The sequence below is a fragment of the Cariama cristata genome, unplaced genomic scaffold, assembly GCF_000690535.1.
Source record: "Cariama cristata isolate BGI_N322 unplaced genomic scaffold, ASM69053v1 scaffold30837, whole genome shotgun sequence".
In the NCBI taxonomy this organism is placed as follows: Eukaryota; Metazoa; Chordata; class Aves; order Cariamiformes; family Cariamidae; genus Cariama; species Cariama cristata.
The window spans coordinates 93,839-113,632 of NW_009628920.1; the positions used below are offsets into that span (position 1 = coordinate 93,839).

The following is a 19,794-nucleotide window of genomic DNA, read 5'->3' on the forward strand; positions in this document are numbered from 1 at the left end:
GATGTAAAGAGTTAAGAATTTTGAAACAAATTCACCAGTTTCAATGACAAGTAGAAGAGGACTGGCTCCCAGAGGGGCTGTATACCCAATGCTTGAAGATTAGGCCACCATCTGGGAAACTCAGTTGTGTCATGGTTAAGCAACCACAGGTCCATGAAAAAGGCCCCAGTGTTACCCTGGTCTGCAACAGGTTCCTTGAGTGAGTCACTTGATCTCAGTACTCTATTTCACATACTGTACTAAAAGACAAGATGTTTTCATTTCTCCTCCTTTTATTTCTACAGTGCTTATGAACTTCTTGCAGGAGGACAGGCTCTCCTGATGCCTTCATACAGGACCTGCCAACAGCAGACATTGATGTACAACAGCAACATGAGGCACCATCTTAAAACAAGTCTGGTAGAGACACACTTAGTTCTGCAAACACAGCTGCAGTTGACTGACCACCTTGAATGACCATGTTCTCATCTTCAGCAATGCCATCTTCCACAGTGACCGCAGTTCAAACCACATCTCAAATACACAACCTCATTTCTGTAGTGAGACACCTTAGCCCTTCCGCTGTCCCTTTCACTGCTAGCCCACAAGTTGTAGCATGAAAAGAAGATAATAACAAGGTGCTTTGCTCGATACCACCCTGGAGAGGTAGAGTTTTTTCCAGGTCGACGAACCTACTTGGAAGCAGTGTCCTGCTACTGGAACATGCACCATGGCTTGAGAATCCCTCTCCTGATAGCAACTGCCTGCAGCTCGGAGTCCAAATATAATCACGATGTAGAAAGAACACTTCATGTCCTGAAATGAAGGAGCCAAGAGCCACCGGTCTAATTCACATTAGAGGTCATGACGAGAAATGGAAAATAACGCACTTATGAAAACACAGCTAACTGGACTTGTCCTCAAGGGTCACATTTCAAACAGAATAATTTTAAGGTTCAACGGTTGGAAAAGTCTCAGCATTAAAAAACAAAACAATGCATGTTTACTCTGGATATTTTTAGACTAGTTTCCTAAGGAAACAAGTCTAACGTGATCACACTGTGTTTGTGTTTGTGTGTATGTGAATGCACACACAAATTCCTTGCCTGCCTGCGTGATCTTCTCCTCAACGTTTTTGGAATGTTTTGGCCACTTTTGATCAAATTCAATGTAAGAACAGAAATCTTTGAGATACGATAGTTAAAATTTTGTTCAACTTGCTTGCTGGCCAGAAGAAGGGCTGACCCCTGTAGGGCTCCCAAAGAGGGCTTGGCCAGCAAGCTCACTCATCATAAGACACCGGAAAAGCCACATAAGAGGAGAGCGGTCAGAAACAACTTTCACACGTTTCAGTGCTCTTAGAAAAAGTAAAAAAACACAAGCTGAGGGCACTAGGTGAAGCCCCTTTTTCCATTCAAGTGAACTGAAGACGAGTCCATCATGCATTCCCATTGACTATGAAGGGGAATGTGGGCAGCGAGAAACACATCTGGGAATGAAGCATGTGAAGAATTAGACCTGACCTGAGAGGGCCAGCTGGGTGTGCGTGTGTGTGTGAAAAAGGGATTGAAGATGAAAAAGCTAGAGGTGAATCAGAAAATATCTGTGGTCAGGCATGTCTGGAAGGAGAGGAGAGGGAATGCTGCATGCAAAAGTTGATGCTGGAGGAACGTGAGCGTGTGCCTGAAGGACTGACACCCCTGTGCTTCCCAAAATCTCTGCAAATGAGGACACACCCACTACAGAGGTTGGCAGCTCTGGGTGCAGATGCCAGTGTGTCGTGTCTCCAGCACGTCTCTGTTAGCCTGGAGGCCACAGTGCTTTCAAAACACAACCAGCCTGCACTGACTTGGCCAAGCCTTTACGAAGCTGTTGGGAGCAGCACCCATCCCGTCCCATAGTTCAGTGGTGGGGACTGCGGGACCTCCAGCTGGACCCCTAGCTTCCCTGCACTGGTCCCAGTTGCTTCCCTGCAGCGTCACCTCCACCTTAAAACCAATACTGTGGACATTTTGTCATGGTTTGAAAAGAGAGGCACAGCACAAGCAAACAAGGAAATGTCACAGAGGGCCACCGAAACTCAGCCGTGGGAGTGACTGCTGCAAAACAAAACCTGTTCTCCTCACAGACAGCCTCCACAAGCCCTGGTCATATGGCAGCTAATCAAATACAGTGAGTCTTCCTCATTTAGCACTCTGCATTAAGCAGTAAAAGCCTGTTTAGATTTCCCCAGCCCACCCCTTCACTGCCAGACATTTGGTTCTTTAAGAAATACTTGACTACATGCAAAAAAAAAAAAGTCACAATTCTTTGGGAGCAGACAGACAGAGAGCGATGGGCATCAGCTGACTCAGGCAGAGCACCCAGCTGGAAAAGAACCTCTGCGTTACTCCTGTGACAAGACATCTATGACACGATGCAAGGCGGACACTGCTCCAGCAGGCTTTGGAGAAGGAGAAGGAGGGTAAGAGCCAGGATCCAACCCTTCCTGCTCTTCACAGGGAGGATTGAACCACCTTCAGGAGGGATCAGCCTCCTCCAGGTGACTATATGGGGCCCAAGAGGATTCAGCTCTCAATGTGGGCACCTCAGGTGCCTTCAAGGACCAAGATGAACCTGGGCCTGAGAGGTTCTCAGCTCATAGGAAAACTGGTTTCTTAAGCTCTGAAGTTTTTTACAAAGAAATTCATTCCATTTTGGGGCGAACCCGAGGTAGTTGTTGTGGGAGGGCACCAAACTGCAGATGTTTCATTTGTGCCTTCAATAATACAGCAGAAAGAAAAGCCAGCCAAAAAGAAATCTGGGATGAATATCAAAGAACTGAGCTTGTGTAGCTTTGCACGTTTGTATAGAAAGGCTGTAAAAATGCCAACAGCCTTGTGCCTGTTAGAGGAGCTCTGAATTGGTCTCTCAGCTGCTGAAAAACCAGTTTCACCTTAAATGCAACCAGAAGAAGACTTCCCCACTGTGCTGGCACTTCTGGGGCTCTACCACTACTCCATAACCTGGGCAAAGACTGAAGTCTACACTGCTGGTGTGAGCTTCAGATACTTGCCACCAGCATCATTTAGAGCAGCCTCAAGGCTTTGCTAAGCAAAAGCAAGGACCAAACCAGCATAGAAAGAGATCCAGGCTGAACAGGCTATGGGGTCTCCATTCTCTGGAAAAAAAAAAAAAAAAAAAGAAGGTGTAAACCAAAGCTTGTCACTTCAAGCAGGTACCACCAAAAATGCGCAAGTGCCTTCTCCTCCTTCCTAAGCCACACGCAGCACAGGGAGTAAAAACTTACATCAGCTCCCTGAGCCACGTTTGGGATCACAACGGGAAGAGCTGACTCAGAGGACATCTCACAAGGGGATGCCCTTAGCAAAGAGGAATAAGCACGCACTATGAGCAATTGGATGCTCATGCACACAGATCACGGGGGAGAGAAGTCCGGCACAGGGGTAATCCGACAAGAGCTGCGGATGCACATGAGAACCTGGAGGGAAAGTGCAATGCGCAGTCAGAGATGCAAAGAAGGGGGAAGGAGGGAGGGGAAAGTGTTCATGATCTTCTGGAAGAAGGAGGGGTGCAAAGGGGAAGGGATGTGAATGAAAGAGTCCTCAAGGAAAGGCAAACTGCAGGAGAAAGTTGTGTGTGGGGGGCAGAGGAAAGGAAGACAATGAGTTGAATTTCAAGGGAAAAAGTCCTAGAACCGCTTCCTGCAGGGAAATGGCAAATACCTACAGGAACTCAAAGGAAAAAAAAGTGTTGCAAGAAAATCCAAGGATACAGTTTCCTCTGACTGCACACAAGGAAGCTTTACTTCCAACTGACTTGCTGCCGCTTATCTCTCAGTAATAAAATGCATTCACCCATCCCAAGCTCTCAAAAAACCCCAGTGTAATAATAATTACCAAAAAAATGAGTTTACATCCCCTGGAGCAGGACATTATGCACATGATGGAAGCTCCAACAAAACTTTGTCAGGCTATGCTTAAAGAAAGAAGAGGGTGGAAAACGAAGTGTTTGCAGACAAAAGAAAATAGACAGAGCAGCAAATGCAGGCAGAGGGAAAAAAAAAAGAAATAAAACAAAACCAGGAAAATACTGTTCATCTGGGGCTTGTTAAATGTTACACGACAGGCAAGGAATGCTGATGGATTGCTTTGTTGCATTTGGTGCCACACTTTCACTGCCCTTCCAGACTGACAGCACGTTTCCTTATCTGAAGGAAAAGGTGCCTTTAGTGATGCTGAGGACGCTGGACCCGAGCAACTCTGTTGCAGGAGGGAGAGCAGCAGCTGCAGGGCTTGCCAACATGCCAGCAGGACATCCTTTGGGCTCATGGCTTTTTTCTTCCCACTCTGCCCAATCAGACTAAATGAAATGGAGCCATTTGCAGGTTTAGAAATGGCAAAGGTTCAGCCCGCTCCATCCCCAGGCACCGAAGGGTTGAAATAAGAATAAACGCTTACAGAATGTTTGTGCGCTTTCCAGTTGCACAAGCAGCTGCACGGACAGCCCAAGCTACAATTCACTTTCTGAGCAGCCTCAGGAAAGGGGTTAGGAAACTACCTTCACTCTTATTTTCAAGAAAGGGAAGCTGATGTGAAACTTGGCGTGGTCATGACTTAAAAGAAACCCCAAAAGATGTTGGGTTGCAGCCAAGCATTCAAGCCGTCAGAACAGAGGTTCCCAACGCTGATGCTCTCACCACCTGCCTCCCTCCCAACTCCTGGGCATCAGCAACCACACCCAGTAAGATCCTCTCCTGGATTCCCTCCCCTCCCATTCATGATCACATAACATCCCCAGGGCAATTGCTCACACGGAAAAGCAACGTGAGGAAAGTATTTAATGTATGTTTACGTCTTTTAATATAGTGTAGCAGCTGGAATCAAAGGCAAAAAACCCCAGGTCTCGGTACATGAGCAGCGTGGCTCTCCACAGAGCCCCCTTCTAATCACCGCCACTCCCTGGATCACAGTTTTAGAAATCAGGCACTAGCCCCTATTGCCTAATTAGCAGAGCAGTGGAAAGCTTAGGAACAGGCATATCTTCTTCCTCCCTAAGTGGCCACTGAATAAATGCTATATCCCCAGTTCACAGCCCTTTTTTACATTGCTGGCATTACCAGTCCTTTGTGTACCCACATGCTGTTATTTAAATTGCTTCCATGTTTTCATTACTTGCCCTCTGTGCTGTGTGTATTGAAACTCCTGCAAGAATGCTTTAGTGGTATTTCAAAGCACTGGGGACTACTGGAGATGCGGCTGAAATTATTATGCAACAAACTTAAGTGATTTTTCAAGTCCTGATAGAGTTTGCTCCTTCTCAGGAGGAAAGATAAATTCAGGTGCTACTCCATGAGGTGCAGGACAACTGCTCCTACTCATCAGAGACACAAGCATGGCACTTGCAGCTCAGGTTATGCTCAGCTCTCCATCCTTATATACAGGACTGTGGGGCCTGTATTTACGTCCTGCATCCATAAATGAGATGGTAAACTTAAATAATGATGACGCTCCCATGTGCGAGGGAAATGTGTCCATCAGGCCAAACTCTCCTAGTAAAAATCCACAGAGGACAGTGGAGTGATGCCAGCTGAAGATCTGCCCCACTGCTTTAAATGTGGTGTTCCCTCCTGCTGCTGCTGGTAGCTGCTTTTCTGAAGTTTGTGCTGACTAAAGCAACAGGCAATCAAACAGCCTAACTCTGAAATATCAAAACTGCCAGAATCATTTAAATTTGACAATCACTTTTTTTTTTAACCACTACCACAGCTTTCAATGGTTCTGCAAGTACACGCAGAAGGTACCTGCATGGTCCTCTCTCCCAGAGAAACTCACAGATGGACCAGACAGCTTCAGCTCCATTCGAGTTTCAACTTCTTGTTTCCTCCTAACTACATTCCCCCAAAAAATCTCTGTAACTGCCATGAGATGTATGCATCGACCACGAAAGCAATCGTGCTGCCAGCACTGGAACCCTTCATCACCCCTTGATACGAGATATTCACAGCCAAGGCCTGATCCTGCCACCCATGAGCTAAGAGGTGGTGATGTGTGAAACCCCTTCGGTTGCAGGGATGTAGGTTATTTACCATCTTGCTGATGCAGACTGGAGGTCTCCAGGCATCAAATCCCTTGAGATCACAGCACTGGAGTCTTCCAGATCCCTGCTGGGAACTTCTCTGCCACGTCCCCAGCTCAGCAGCTGCCACGCAGCAGCCGTTGGGTGTTATGCTAATGGATGCGTTGGTGCAGCAGCCCTTTCCCCATCTGCTCAGAGCATCCACCTGCTGGGTTTTGGGAGTTTGTTTTGTTTTCTTTTCTTTTCTTTTAATGGCCAGATTAAGCCAGTGCTGTCCCAAAGCACTTCCAGCCTGCTCATGGGGTATGAACACAGCAACAGCCAGCTCAGACCTCACAGCACAAGCGCAAGCTGGATGCAGCCACTTTCGGGTCATGATCCGCTTCTTCCAGAATCCTTATCCTTCTGCAATTAAAGTCTCACCCCAAGCATAAGCACACTACAAGGTGCTTTTTTTTGTTGGGGTTGGGTTTTTTTACACATAGTTTCCTTATAGTTAGCTTTATGTATGTAACCTTTTTGGATGGTCACATGAAGGAACGATATCTTCCATACCCTCTAAATGGGTGATAAATAGAAAGAAAAGCTCCAATTTCTAAGCAGTCATATTCTCCATGGTCCATGCAGAGTAAGAAGTGGTTTGCAAGTCTTTTTTCCTCCCTGCACAGCCATGGAGGGATTGTTTGTGACACCGAGCATGGTCTCACACAACTGCTAGTTCCCCTGAGACCTCTGCAAGTATTCAGGGAGGAAAGGGAAGTGGAAATAAGACATTGCTCGGTGCTAAGAAGATAGCCCATCCTTCTCAACAGGTGAGAAAAATCTCTTCTCAGTGTATTATAGGGCCAAACTTCTGCTGTACTAAAGAGAGCTATTTTTTTCATGCACATGGAGTATGCTATTTAGCAGAACTCTAAGAAAAAAATCCCCTTGATTTTAGTTGTTTGGGGTTTTTTTCCAAGTTCAGCTTCTAAGAGAAGTACTCTCAGAGTGAGCAATGTTAACCTCCCTGGGCTCTGCCTTGAGTCAAAGGGAAATGTTGACGGTTCAAAAAGTGATTTAGCGTTATCTGAATTTTGGTCTAAGTCAGTCTGCCAAGAAGGTTGTCTCCAGGGAGAGCCATTGGTAATTAGCCTCCTCAAGGTTTCATACAGCCCCTTGAACATCCATCAAGTACATAAGGTATGGGAGAAATGGGTACCTTCCGCACAGCGAGGGATCCAAACTGCGTGAGCAGGAAAGCCAAGTTATGCCCTGAGCTCTAATCAGCAGATGCCCACATCTCAGATGAATTTGTCTAGGTTTTGGAGATACTCATGAGTCTTTCATTAAATCTAGTTTCCTATCTGAACTCATCATGATGCCCATGTGTTACTAAAGAGGCAGAGGTGAAGTATTTGTCCTGTAATAAAGCCTCAACCCGCCCAAAGCTCCTTTGTCTAATACCTAGGACAGAAACCACCACTACACTGAAAATAACATGAGCAGTTACCAGGTGTCCCTTCCCCCATCAGTGTTGCTCAAAACAATTGAACAAAATTTGTTTTAAAGACTAAGAGTAGGGGACATTACTGAAAAATCAAGCCAACAGCAAAACAAAACGGTGCTCCTGAAACCAGCTCATACAAAGAAAGCATGTTCTTTCTTTTCCCTTCCCTCTTCCTCTCCTTGACTAAAAGTGAAAAATAAAAAAAATATCCATTTTAACCCAAACTCAAAGTACTAAAAACTTCTCTCCAGAAGGATATTTCAAGAAAATGATATGCATCTGGAAGAAAATGAGACTTATAATGGAAGTATATTCTGAAGCATAACTATAGTGTTGCTAGCACAATGCTGTAATGAAGAATAATGGAGCCCTTCTACTGGTGTACAGGAATTGATTGCCGTGCACATACCTGTATTTTAAAAATGCAGTTGAAAGCTTTAACTGCCAAAAGGCTCAAGTATTAGCACTCAGGCACAAAGCAGTTTAGAAGTGGGCTTCTTCATTTATCACTCATGTAATGATTAATCTTAAATCTCAATTACGCAGAAAAATAGAAGAGGCCCAGCTGAACTTCTGATCCCTTCCAAATTGGTTCATCTGAAAGATAGTTCAAGATCATCCCCGCAGCGTACGCGGCAGCGCAGGATGATACACGCTCCGTATTAGTCCTCCGAAACCAAGTGGGGCTTTACAAACCTTGCAAAGGTTGTGCCTTGGACACAAACTGTTTGAGCACGTTTAACCCTACCCTCTCCCTCTGCTTTCAGGAGAAAGGGGAAATATGGGAAAGAATAGGATTTACCTTCTTTTTGGAGTGTGATCTGTCCTCCTCTTTAGCTGCTTTGCTATTTTTCCCAGCTCTAGAAAGCTTCTGCTCCCCAGACTGCTTGATGGTGATTTTGATCTCAGGAGGGCAAATATAGTTCTCCAAGTTCTTTGGGGGCTTCTTAGCTCTCTTGGTGGTCTGGATCTTTAGTTTTAAACTCCCCTCCGTGAAGTTAGCTTCCTTGATAGAAAATTCCTGCTCCTCCAGGCCATCTCCCGCCACCCATTTCTCGCTGTCCGCGTTGGAAGTGGAATCCACGTCTCTCCCAGAACCCAGCTCATCCTCTTCCTCAGGCTCCAGCCTCTCGCCGCTTACTGAGATCCCTTTCCCCGAGCCCGTCGCAGGCAGCATCGTCTCCCCCGTGCAGCCAGAGGCAGACGGAGGTTTTGCGGAGGTGACGGAGGCTGGCAGAAAGTCTGCCTCACCCCCCCTTTGCCGAGAGCTGCCCAAAGTCTCCCTGGGCTCCATAGTAATACTGCAACGCCCTGGAGTTTTATCAGAGGGAAGGGGAGCACGGGAGGGGATGAGGAGAGCAAGGGTAGGTACGATCCCAGGGAATGAATGGTAACTGTTTGCTGAATTCAACGTCCCAATTGCCCAAAGGCTGCAAGGAGCTCAGAAGAGAACAAATCTGCCACTGTCAAAAGAAAGGAGAAGGAAAAAAAGGAAGTTAGCATGTGCACAGGTATCGAATGTGAGTATGGAGATGACTGAAACAGGGCACGCTTGGGCTTCCCCTGCAGCATCTCAAGGGTCTTCTATGACACAAAATGGGAACCAATTTCTGAGGGCTGATACGGATATATATAAAAAACAAAACAAAAACGGTGTATAAATGCAAATGCTTTCAACTTTGGACTTGGGAAGTAAATGAGGGGGCAACCAGCCTTCTACACCCATGAACCTCCTCGTTACTTCAAAGTGCTCACTGTCACAGGGTTGTTTTTTTTTTTTGGGGGGGGGGGAGGGGAAAGGAAAAAAAAAGAGGCAGACGCTCTTTTAACAGGTTAAACAATAACCCAGTGATCAGAGCACAGAAAACATGGCGTTGCCCTATGAATCAGGCAGAAGAGTTTCAAACTCCCTATTTCCCCACTTCCCAGGTGAGAGAGAGATGCCCTCGGCTGTCAGCTATCCTGGGGGGGAGCTCTGCTTTGGATGAATTATTCATTACACACGGGGCCAGGCACAGACATTCTGGAGCCCAAGATGTGCCCTGGGATGCTGGAAGTGCAAGAGGATCCACCTGGGTCTCTTGCAGGGCATATCAGGGGCTCCAGTATCGAGGATGATGGAGGAAAGCTAAACTCAATGTTTTCCAGAGTTCCTCGTGGCCTTGGGTATCACTTCTCTGTGGCAAAGGCTTGGGTCAACTGAAGCAAAGACTGTGCTCTCATCTTTTCAAATGCGGGTTTTCTTTAAAACACTGCAGATTGAACCCTTTGAGATGGAAGCACTCATATTCGGTACCTTACAAAATCTCGGCCAAAGTTAATGGGAGAAGCTGTGAATGTTCAACTGAGGCAAAAGATGTATCACCCAATGACATAGAAAGGCTAAGCGAAATACCAAATATTTGCTTAAAAAAATACACGTAGGGTGTTTTTAGAGGTGTTAAGGTGCTTTCATACACTCTCCCTACAATCCTCCATACAGCCACCCCCCACCGCCCATCATAGCAAGCCAGTTTAGGCTACAAAATTAGCAGAAGAGTATCTCAGAGAGAAACAAAGACATTTTCTGCTATTTTAGCAGAAACAGCTCCCTGGTGGGTTAGAGGAGTATCACTTCTGGCATACCGAGAAGGAAACAAGAAGTCACAGCCAGGAGGAGGTGCTGGGGGTGCAGACCTGCTCCTTCAGCAGTAGTTGCCTGCTAGATTAGCTCTGTTGCATCACCGAAGCCCACCCCTTGAACAACTACAAGCAAGATCTGAGCAGAGCCAGGGATTTCCCAGGTCATTCTCAGCAGCAATAAACTGTAAAGGAGAAACAAAAATGATCTTGCTACTTATCACCAAATCATAACAGCATTATCAGTGTAGACTACTTCAAAGAACAGCTCACCAAGAAAAATGACATGTCCTTGTACCACTGGCTTATTGTTTAAAAAAAAATACCTTGTGCGAGTTTAAAATTCAAAAAGAAGTAATAACAAGCACCTTTCATTAGCTATATATCCACATTTCTGCTGGAGTACGGCCATGGGTCATTTATCTGACCCTGGCACATATGGCTACTAATGGAAAGTCCTAAGCATCCTAGAGCTCCATGAAATCATTGGGTGACCTCCACCCAGGTCCCAGCAGACACAAATTCAAATAAACTTCCCATAAATAGAACAAGCTGACAGCCCAAGCAGGGGAAGGGAAAAAAAAAAAAAAAAACAAAGGAAGAACTATCATGGAGCCTGAACTACCATCTGGCCTTAGAGATGGTTTCTGTAGCTCACAGTAGATAGAAGTATACCATAAAAACACTAATACTTAAGTTGCACACCTTCTGGCAATAGGGAAGGGACTCATTTCCCAGAGCTGCTGTCACCAGTCTCATTTAAGGTGATCTCGAAGAACTAACAGACCAAAGGTCTCCTGCACGTCGGCCTTGACTCACCCTGCGGTCAGTAAGTGCCTCCATTTCATCACCTGTGAAACAACGATCATGCTTACCTCATTCAAACCTAGGGTGGGTTAGATAATGCCCTTACATAGTTTCGAACCCAAGTGTTTACCATGTGGTAGTTGCTAATTACGAACACAATTAGTACATTAAAGCCACCCAGTTGCAAGGAGCTGCTCCACCTAATTGACCAACCTTGCACCTTGCCTCTCCTTTGTGCCTATGGAGGTGATGGGAGTCAGGGTTACTTTCCTCTTCCAACCGGTCCAATCAAAAAAAAAAAAAAAAAAAAAAAAAAAAAAAAAAAAAAGGCCATCCTATTTATCTGCTATTTTGTATTGTTAATCTCCTTGGAGAGGGACGCAATGTACACACGCTCTTGGGCTGCAACACAAACACAAGGTGGTAAAAGCTCGGCAGTGCAGCATTCCACGGAGTTACTGCTCTGGTATGCACGCATGTACAATGGGCGCTCTGTGTTGGCCTCCGCCCACAAGCTTTTAACCTCTCTCACTGCTGGTAAAAAAGAGAAGGCTTCTGGTAGACAGCATCTAGCTCAGCAGGCAGGGTAGCAGGATGAGTCCACAGCCACCAAGGGTGCAAGGAAGGAGACCACAGCCACTGGCGTAATGAACCAATGCACTTGGGACCCTATGTTGAAAGGGAGGTGAAATAAAACTCATGGCTCTGAGCTGGAAAGGGTCTTTCAGGTTTCGAGTCATTGGGTAATGTTTTATGGAGGGTGAATGAAAAGCCAGGTTTCTGCTCCAAAGTCTGGTTGTGTGTTTTGGGTCCAAGCTCTGGGTCATGTTGCCCAAGTACTCATCCCTGCTTGGCCATGTCCCTCCAGGACAGCAGAAACAAGCAACAGATGAATAAAGTCATTGCATTACACCAATGTCAGGTGAGTTCATGCCAAATCCACCTTAAAATCCCACTTAAAAATATTGGCCTCCTGTTCTGCTGAGAGCCTGCAGATGATGATATCACCAGACTCACAGGTAGCAACAAATAACCCAGCGCTCAAATGCCACGCAGAATTAACTGGGTCATTGTTTTAGGTATCCCCTTACTCTCCTCCAGGGTTAATAGTTAAATGACTTGGGTGCAGGGACATTATACTCTCGTCTTTCTTGTTTGGGCAGACTACCTGCACTTTGAGTAATTAAGAAACCTCACTTCAGGTTTCTGAATGTGTAACCTCTTTTGGAAACCTCCCCATCTCCCCTCTCCATTCTGCCCGTGAGCAGAAGCACTGAAGGGACAGTGATGAACACTTTTCCTCCAGCAGCTCTTCTGCCTTAGCTGGCAGTGTGCAGATTTTGAAATTTAGGGAGGAAGAGGATTTTCCAGGAGAACTCTAGCTCTATTTTAAGAGAGATAACAGCCGTCTAGACTTTAAAGCGCTCACCCAAACTGCCCTTCCAGACCTTAGAGGTTCACCAGCATCAAATCCCATTCAATAAGCAACTACAGAGGCATTTTACCACCCGAATTAATCTCCCAGAGGAAAGTGTTACCACTAGCAGGCTTCCAGCAGTCAAGTTAAATTTGAGGAGGATAATTCACAGGTGAATGACAACAAATTTCACAGAAGTTGGCATTAGCTCTTAATTAGGGAGAGATTCACGCTTCCTCTGATAAGTACGGAGAAATAATCAAACGCCTGCCTGCTCAGCCTTGCTACGGCTGCTCACATGTTTCTTATCAGCTCCTCTGGGTACCTCAAACACTTCTGGAGGAAAAGACCTGAAGTACAAGACCTCCCTTCAGGTCATACGAGATGTCTCCCATTAAGGGTTCTGAATACTCTCCCTTCTCCTGCCTCAGGCAACTACTCATGCTTGCAAGTATTCAGATGCCAGGGCTATAAAGTGATTAAACTGAAAATTTGCTGAGGACAAAACGAGAAGTGAGAGCCCATAGTAAGGGGGGAGAAATCCACCTATTTGGGATTCTCCATTAAATTAAAGTGGGTATAATACTTGGCATGGCTTTTGCCCTAAGCGCAGAAGCAACCGCATTAGTAACGAGTAAATGCTGATTAGACAAATGCAAGCAAACCAGGTTCAGCTGCCCGGCGTTTGTGCCACTCCTCTGATTTGCTTAAGTGCCAGAGGCACCAGCAAAGAGCTTGGAGCAATACTAAGAGATGCTACCCAAATCCCATAGCACACTAATCCCAGCCACGACTGTAGCTACTGAGACTGCTTTTGTTTTATCTGTAGAGTCCTAAATGCCTTAAAATGAAAAAGAAAAAAAAATTCTATTGAACAAGTTCAAGTGAGGGGAAACTGAGGCACAAGTCTGAGAGTGTCATAGCGAATGTGAAGTGGAGCCCGCATCTTCTCGAACCCCACGTCTATCATGTTGCCTTTGGATCTGACGTTCTCTCATGTGACATACAGTTAAATTCCTAATCTCTGCAAAACATCAGAAATCCTGGAAGCCTCTTTAGACTCCATCCTTTTGAAACCATTCACCACAAAGCACCAGAGACTATACAGCAATATTTAATGATGAGATATCACCTTTCACTCCAAAGACTCCTGGGTTGCTTCCTTGATTATATATGCCACCGCTGAAATGCAGCTGCCTCTGGGGCAGAGGCCAATGGACAACCCACATTACACCCGAGGGAAAGTTTTGGTCAGAAACCTACTTTTATGAGAAGTGTCAGTGAAACTTCAGAATCCTTCACGGGACAGAAAAACCCAACAGCCTGGCATGCAACAAGCTGCACTGAACTCAGTTAACCCACATTAGGAATACAAGGAAAAAAAAAAAAAGGCCCAACCCACTACTTCATTATTGCCTTGCAAAAAAACCTGGGAATTTCAAGTGTCATTGTGGTGGTGTGGTCACGGTCTGCGCGCTGTCAGATCACCAGCAGCACAAGTTTGATGTAGATCAGGAATATGCATCTGATCACGCTTCTATCGAATGGACCAGAGCACACAAGATGAGAGTTAAGCCTTTCTTCTTGCCAACTTAAATGCAGTTCCAGAGGACGGGTAAAACTTGTGAGCCATAAAGCCAGCGTGGTGCAGACAAGTGACACAGTATGACGCAATACAAAGTCTGCTGGGATAAAATTAAGTCACTGCAAATTATTTTGGACAAGATTGAACCACGAGAATGAGTTTATACTGGATCAGCATCGTGCACCAGTAGCGTGTTTAATCTACCGCTCAGAGCCTTGGAGCTAGATTTATTGCATCTTTGGACCACAGCCTTAGTTACTTCCCATGGCTACGATACTCTGAAAGAGCAACCCAGCTTTGGCAGGGAGCTGGAAAAATGACTGTGACAGCTATTTTCCGTCCACACTATAGATCCCATAGGAAACACCCTCTCCCTTTCACCTGCCTTGCATCAATCAGAACAGAAACAAGGCAGAAGGACTTCTCTTTCAAGTAAAACAAATTAACGTCATCTCTTAATAAAGAATCAGAGGTGGCCTGGTGATGTCCAAATCCCAACCAGACACAACCCAGAGCATCCTGTCCTAGGTGACCCTGCACTGAGCAGTGTGGTGGACTGGACGATCTCCACAGGTCCTTCCAACTCCAGCCATTCTGTGCTTCTGTGATGCATTATTTGGCCTCTATCTCCAGTACTGGGCAAATTGGTCTCTCTACTGCATGACAATTTCAAATACACTGCTAAAATTCCCATCTATAAGATGTACCTGGATATAGACACGTATAAAATAGATGTGGGGATACAGCATGAGATCCTCAAATTATAATTGTGAGCAGAATGACCACATATGAATGCCTATAATCCACAGATTATCTATAAAAATAACTAATTAACGAAGGCATGTGATTCATTAATAGGGTGAACTAGAAGAGGAAAGATGGTTCCTCTCCACATGGTCCCCCTGCCTCCAACACCACTTTTGTTCCAGTCCTTCCACCTCTGCCTCTGATTTTGCATGGGTTATGTGAGAACTTTCTCTAAAGGGAAAGGATACAAGCTCTCCCAGGGGTGATCTATCCACATGAAAACAAGGAGCAAGGATTAATGGCAGTTATCAGAACAACAGTAGAAATGTTATCTTCATTTGTTTCCATCAGATTGCCCTGAGTCCAAGTGCCACCAGCCCTCTGCACCTCCACCAGCGTGATTGAGTAACGCTGACTGATGGCTCTGCCTCGGTGTGCCCAAGCCCAGCAAAGAGAGCCAGGAAAAGTCACACTGGAGGGGAAAAGACACAATAAACCAATGATCTCTCACAGTCAGATAAGGCTGCAAGCATCCCCCCCCAAGATAAAGAGACAGAAATAAATGAGAGCCCAAGCATATCCATAATTACGGAGGCATGTAAGTGTGCACATTACACACATGTGCATCTGTCTTCTCAACATAGGGACATTAAGAGTAGATTATGGAATCATATTTGACTCTGTAATTAGGTTTGAGACTCCATAATTAGATCAGATAGTCACCTTTCTATGTAAGTAACTAACTATCGTACAGCACTGAAGGGAGGGCCAACTGAATGATTAAACAACAGACATGGCCATAAATCACAAGGTCCATAAAAGCAATACTGCCCAAGGTACAGCTGTGGCAACAGCCAGCGTAGCAAAGCACCCATCTGCAGTAGGAGGAGAGATGCCCATCGTATTGCCCAAGGATTTTTACAAGCTCCTGCCTGAAAACTGTGCCAAGGTTTTATAAATCTGCTCACTAACAACCTAAAGCTGTATCTGGGTGTTGGGGAAGGGAGTACGGTCAGACCTGTAAACACCTCCTCATGCTGACTTCTGGCCTCTAAAGGACCAACTTCCTCCCGCTTATGTCCTTCAAGACAAACACTGCTGCAGGACTGCTCTAAAGTTGGGCTCGGTTCACTGGATTTACACCTCTGAATCAAGGAATAGTGTTTGATCCTAATGACATCAAGAGTCAACATGTTATTTTTACCCACCACCCTTGTGAAGATTAGGCCTCCGGGACACTAGAAAGCAGAATGAGATGTCAACTGTGCTCCAGCTCATTACAACACAAAAAAGCCAAGCCAGGAGATTTGCCTATGTCAGGTCAACACCAGGTTGCTGAGCTCCCAGACCAAGCACCATCACTCGCAGCATGGTGTACACTCAAAGGTGACTCCTGAGATGATCCGAGAGAATACCCTGAGCACTCTTCTGGGTGCAGCAGTGTGTGCCACTACAAAGATAAAATTTATTTTATTAACAACAGCCATCAAACTCTTTGGGGAAAAGTGTCAACGTGCACAAGAAGGGGACTTCAAATGCTTACTCTGTTCTAGCCAGCTCTTGCCAAGCACACTATCCTGGAGGTAGTGGCAGCCACTCCAGGCTACAAATGGAAAGTTTTATGGGTATTTAGGGAAAGGTTATTGGCACAGAGATCAGCCGCAGAAAGTAAAACTCTGCACAATTCCATCATCTGTGTTACCAAATTTTCCTAGATCGACTCTGCTTTTGGAGAGCTGCCATCAGACACAGTAGCCTCCTTCTAACACCGTCATGGTAGGCCAATAATGTCTCCTTCTCCCTCTGATCAAACACTTCCCTCCGTACCCTGAAACGTGTGGAAAATGATTTCTCTGCATAAATCATTAACGAGAGGTTTGTTTTTATTTACTGCTGCTGCCACAGGACTCCTCCTTCCTCCTTTTTTTTTCCCCTCCTCCCTTATTTCATTTTCACTTACACAAGTGCCAAATACACCAGCTTTCCCTCCCTTCAAGAAAAACAAAGACATAAATAAAATAAAACAACACATCTGATAGGGAATTCTCCAGGTCTTGGCTCAGTATCTATTCCTCAGAGCCGTAAGTGATGGCACAAGGAGGACCAAAAAGGCTTCAGTCCAGGATCTATCCTGTGCCCAGTATAGAGGCTGTACAAACAACACATCCCACACTACTCAATTCTGCACGCTTCAAACGAGGTTAGGAATAGGAAAGGTTGGATTTAGTCCATGCAGGCTTGCACTGTGTGTTTCCATGCTGAGTAAGCAGCGGTGTCTTGTTTGTTGCTGTATAACGTACCAAGCATCCCCAGCATCAAGAGGGGACTGTGAGAAAACAGAGCATACAGAGGGCATGCAAGAAGAAGAGCAATGATTTAGGGCATTTAGAGGAAAGCACTGAGACTGCTTTGCCTTGCGGAATGTATCAGTCTTTCGGCTTTGAGGGAAGAGAGAGTGTCTGGGTCTGCAAAACAAGAAATGCCCTTAAAACCTCATGGATTGGAGAAGAAAAAGCAGGAGGCAAAAGCAGTGTGGTACACAAGTGGACACGGCTGAATGTGCTCAGGGCAAAGAGCAGCCCATGGTACCAGGACAGTGATGTCAAACGGCATAACCACGACATCAAGAGGTATAAACATTAGTCTGGAGCGTGCCGGTGGGAAGACGCGAGGCCAGGAATAAAGGCAAGATAACCAACAGCTGCTGTGGGCAAAGGAAGAGAGTAGCTTTGCCTCTAATGAGGCTGAAGAGGAAGCAGTTACAGAAGTGCTAGAGAAGTTGAGTCAGACGGGAGATAAGAGCCTGCTGAGTACCTGCACACCCAAAAGGCCTCTCCAGCTGAACGACTTCATTGTGCTCTTTGTGCCACTTTTGCACACATCGGACTCCCTTCGAGGTGGCAAATAGGATCAGGAGCACGAGATTCACGACTCAAATCCGTATTCAAGCAGGACTTTGGCACATTGTTCCCTTGTAATGCCACTGACTTCAGGAGGGTGCTAAAGGTTGGAATGGGGTCAGAATTGGGGGAAATCCAAGGTCAAGTCAGTCATGGGTGCCCTCTCTCTCCATTGACGACATATGGGTCTCTGTCTCCTAATCTCAGCCCTTCCCTTAGGTCCCAACCAAGCAAAATTTGGTCTGTGGGCTCTCATGAGTCAAGAGACTCCATCCATACCACTGGTCTCCAGCTGGAGATGCATGCAGGTTTGAATAGGGTCCCAGTGTTCCCACCTAGGGTCACGCTGCAGCTTACTGTTATTTTACTTGTTACTCACACTATTTTTTTTCAGAGGTTTTCCTAAAGGACCCTGCGAGGTCTCTTCACTGAGCTAAGCCTGAAGAAAATGTTCTAGCCTGAAAGCCACACTTAAAACACAGCATGTTTTAAGAGCAGATGTATCTTCAGCTCTGATAAAAGGATGGAGAAGCAGGACCTTGTTTCTGTGACTACCTCCTATGACACAGAACTGGGATCTAATGTAACCGACACCTATAGCAAATGCCATTTATGACACTTGTCCAGCAGGACTTGTAGCAACAGTGCGTCTCTCTTTAAGCCAACAGACTAAAAGATGTCCATCGACTTTAGGATGCCTGCAATGACACTTTCAATTTGTCATGGCATCAGAAACCATGACCTCCATTTTTTTTTGTCCCCCTCACACACCAAAAGAAGACAGAGGCCTTCAACAAGCCCTATGTTTATATCCATTTATCAGCTCAAAGTCCAGCAGGTTAGACTGCCGCCCTGTTTAAAAGCATGTGGTTAGAATAATTTAAAAGGGAAAAGTGTTTCCTCCTCTTTCTCCGCTCTCACATTTTCTGAATAAATTGGAAATAAAAAAAAAGGAACAACTGACAGCTGCAGAGAATTTACTCAACCTTACAGCAAGAAAATTGTCATCAAGCAAAGAGAAAGCATGACATCTTTCAGCCCATTAGGTGAAGGTTTATGGAAGTTACAAGGATGTGAATATATGAGTTAATATTTTAAACTGTTTTGCAACCTTAGCAACAATGGGCATGTATAGTAACACTTTGCCCAGATGCCTACTATAATACTTTACATGTATACAATCCCGTTCAAACACTTACTGAACTCCCCCGGTTAAGCTTCATGTCTCTGATCTCTTCTGAAAAAGAACTGAGGAATTCAGCAGAGAATTACTCCCCTATGCAGAATTCTATTGAATCCCCACTGTAGAGCTCCATAGGAAGGCTTTAGAGAAAAAAAAAAAAAAAAAAAGAAAAAGAAAGAAAAAGAAAAAACTACAGGAAGGATTTCCTTGTCTAGCAAGATTTCCTTGTCTAGCAAACTAATAGGATTTCAGAGGAGTTTCAGAGGAAACCCCATTGCACTCTCCAAAGCCAAAAATTTAGCAGGATTCAAGGAGAGGTAGGCATGGATCACAGCATCACTCCAGAATATGCTGGCTCTGGAAACACACAGGCAAGTAGTTAGGCCAGCGTCCAAGTCTTAGAAATCATATCAGTAGGATATTCAGGATATGTGGATTCACATGGAGGAAAGACATGCCTGTAACGCCTCGGAGCTTGACCTCTGGTTTGAGTATCATAATTTTCTCCCTTCCATCTTAAAACCAACTTCTCCGTCTGCTAAAATACCAGGACAGAAACAGAATGATTCATTGTATACATATATGTCTCTCAGTTTTAAAGGTTAAGGCTGACAAAAATTTCAAAGTAACATAAAACCTCAGGCTTCCGATCTCTAACCCATCTCTAATTTTGAGGTATTTAAGTGAGTCCTGAGTTACCCCATGCTTGCCTACCACACATTCTTCCGAACAGCTTTCCCAAGCACTATTACAGGAGATACCGTACTACAGCACAGGAAACTGCTCTCATCGCCGCCACGTTCGTAGAGCCCGTAACTGCCCAGGATTGCACAGCCACCCTTACAGAAACAGGAATTCACTCCTTCAGAGGCAGCGAGAAGCTAAACAAGTCACCCCACGGTGGCATTTAGCCACAGCCCCAGCACCCCACTCTACCAGGCATTTGCATCCCAATATATCACGCACTGCAGAGCCAAGCCTTGGGCCACA

The 19,794-nt window shown here is 45.4% G+C and overlaps 1 protein-coding gene across 1 annotated transcript in view; it reads right to left on the reverse strand.

Annotated features, from left to right (window-relative positions):
- Nucleotides 1-9,010, reverse strand: part of LOC104165379 (SET-binding protein-like) — an 89,675-nt gene extending 80,665 nt beyond the window's left edge. Inside the window, exon 1 of the mRNA XM_009704987.1 lies at nucleotides 8,349-9,010. Coding sequence (XP_009703289.1) covers nucleotides 8,349-8,840 — 492 coding nt within the window. The 5' untranslated portion in view covers nucleotides 8,841-9,010. The remainder of the gene's footprint in view (nucleotides 1-8,348) is intronic.
- Between the last annotated feature and the right edge of the window lie 10,784 nt (nucleotides 9,011-19,794).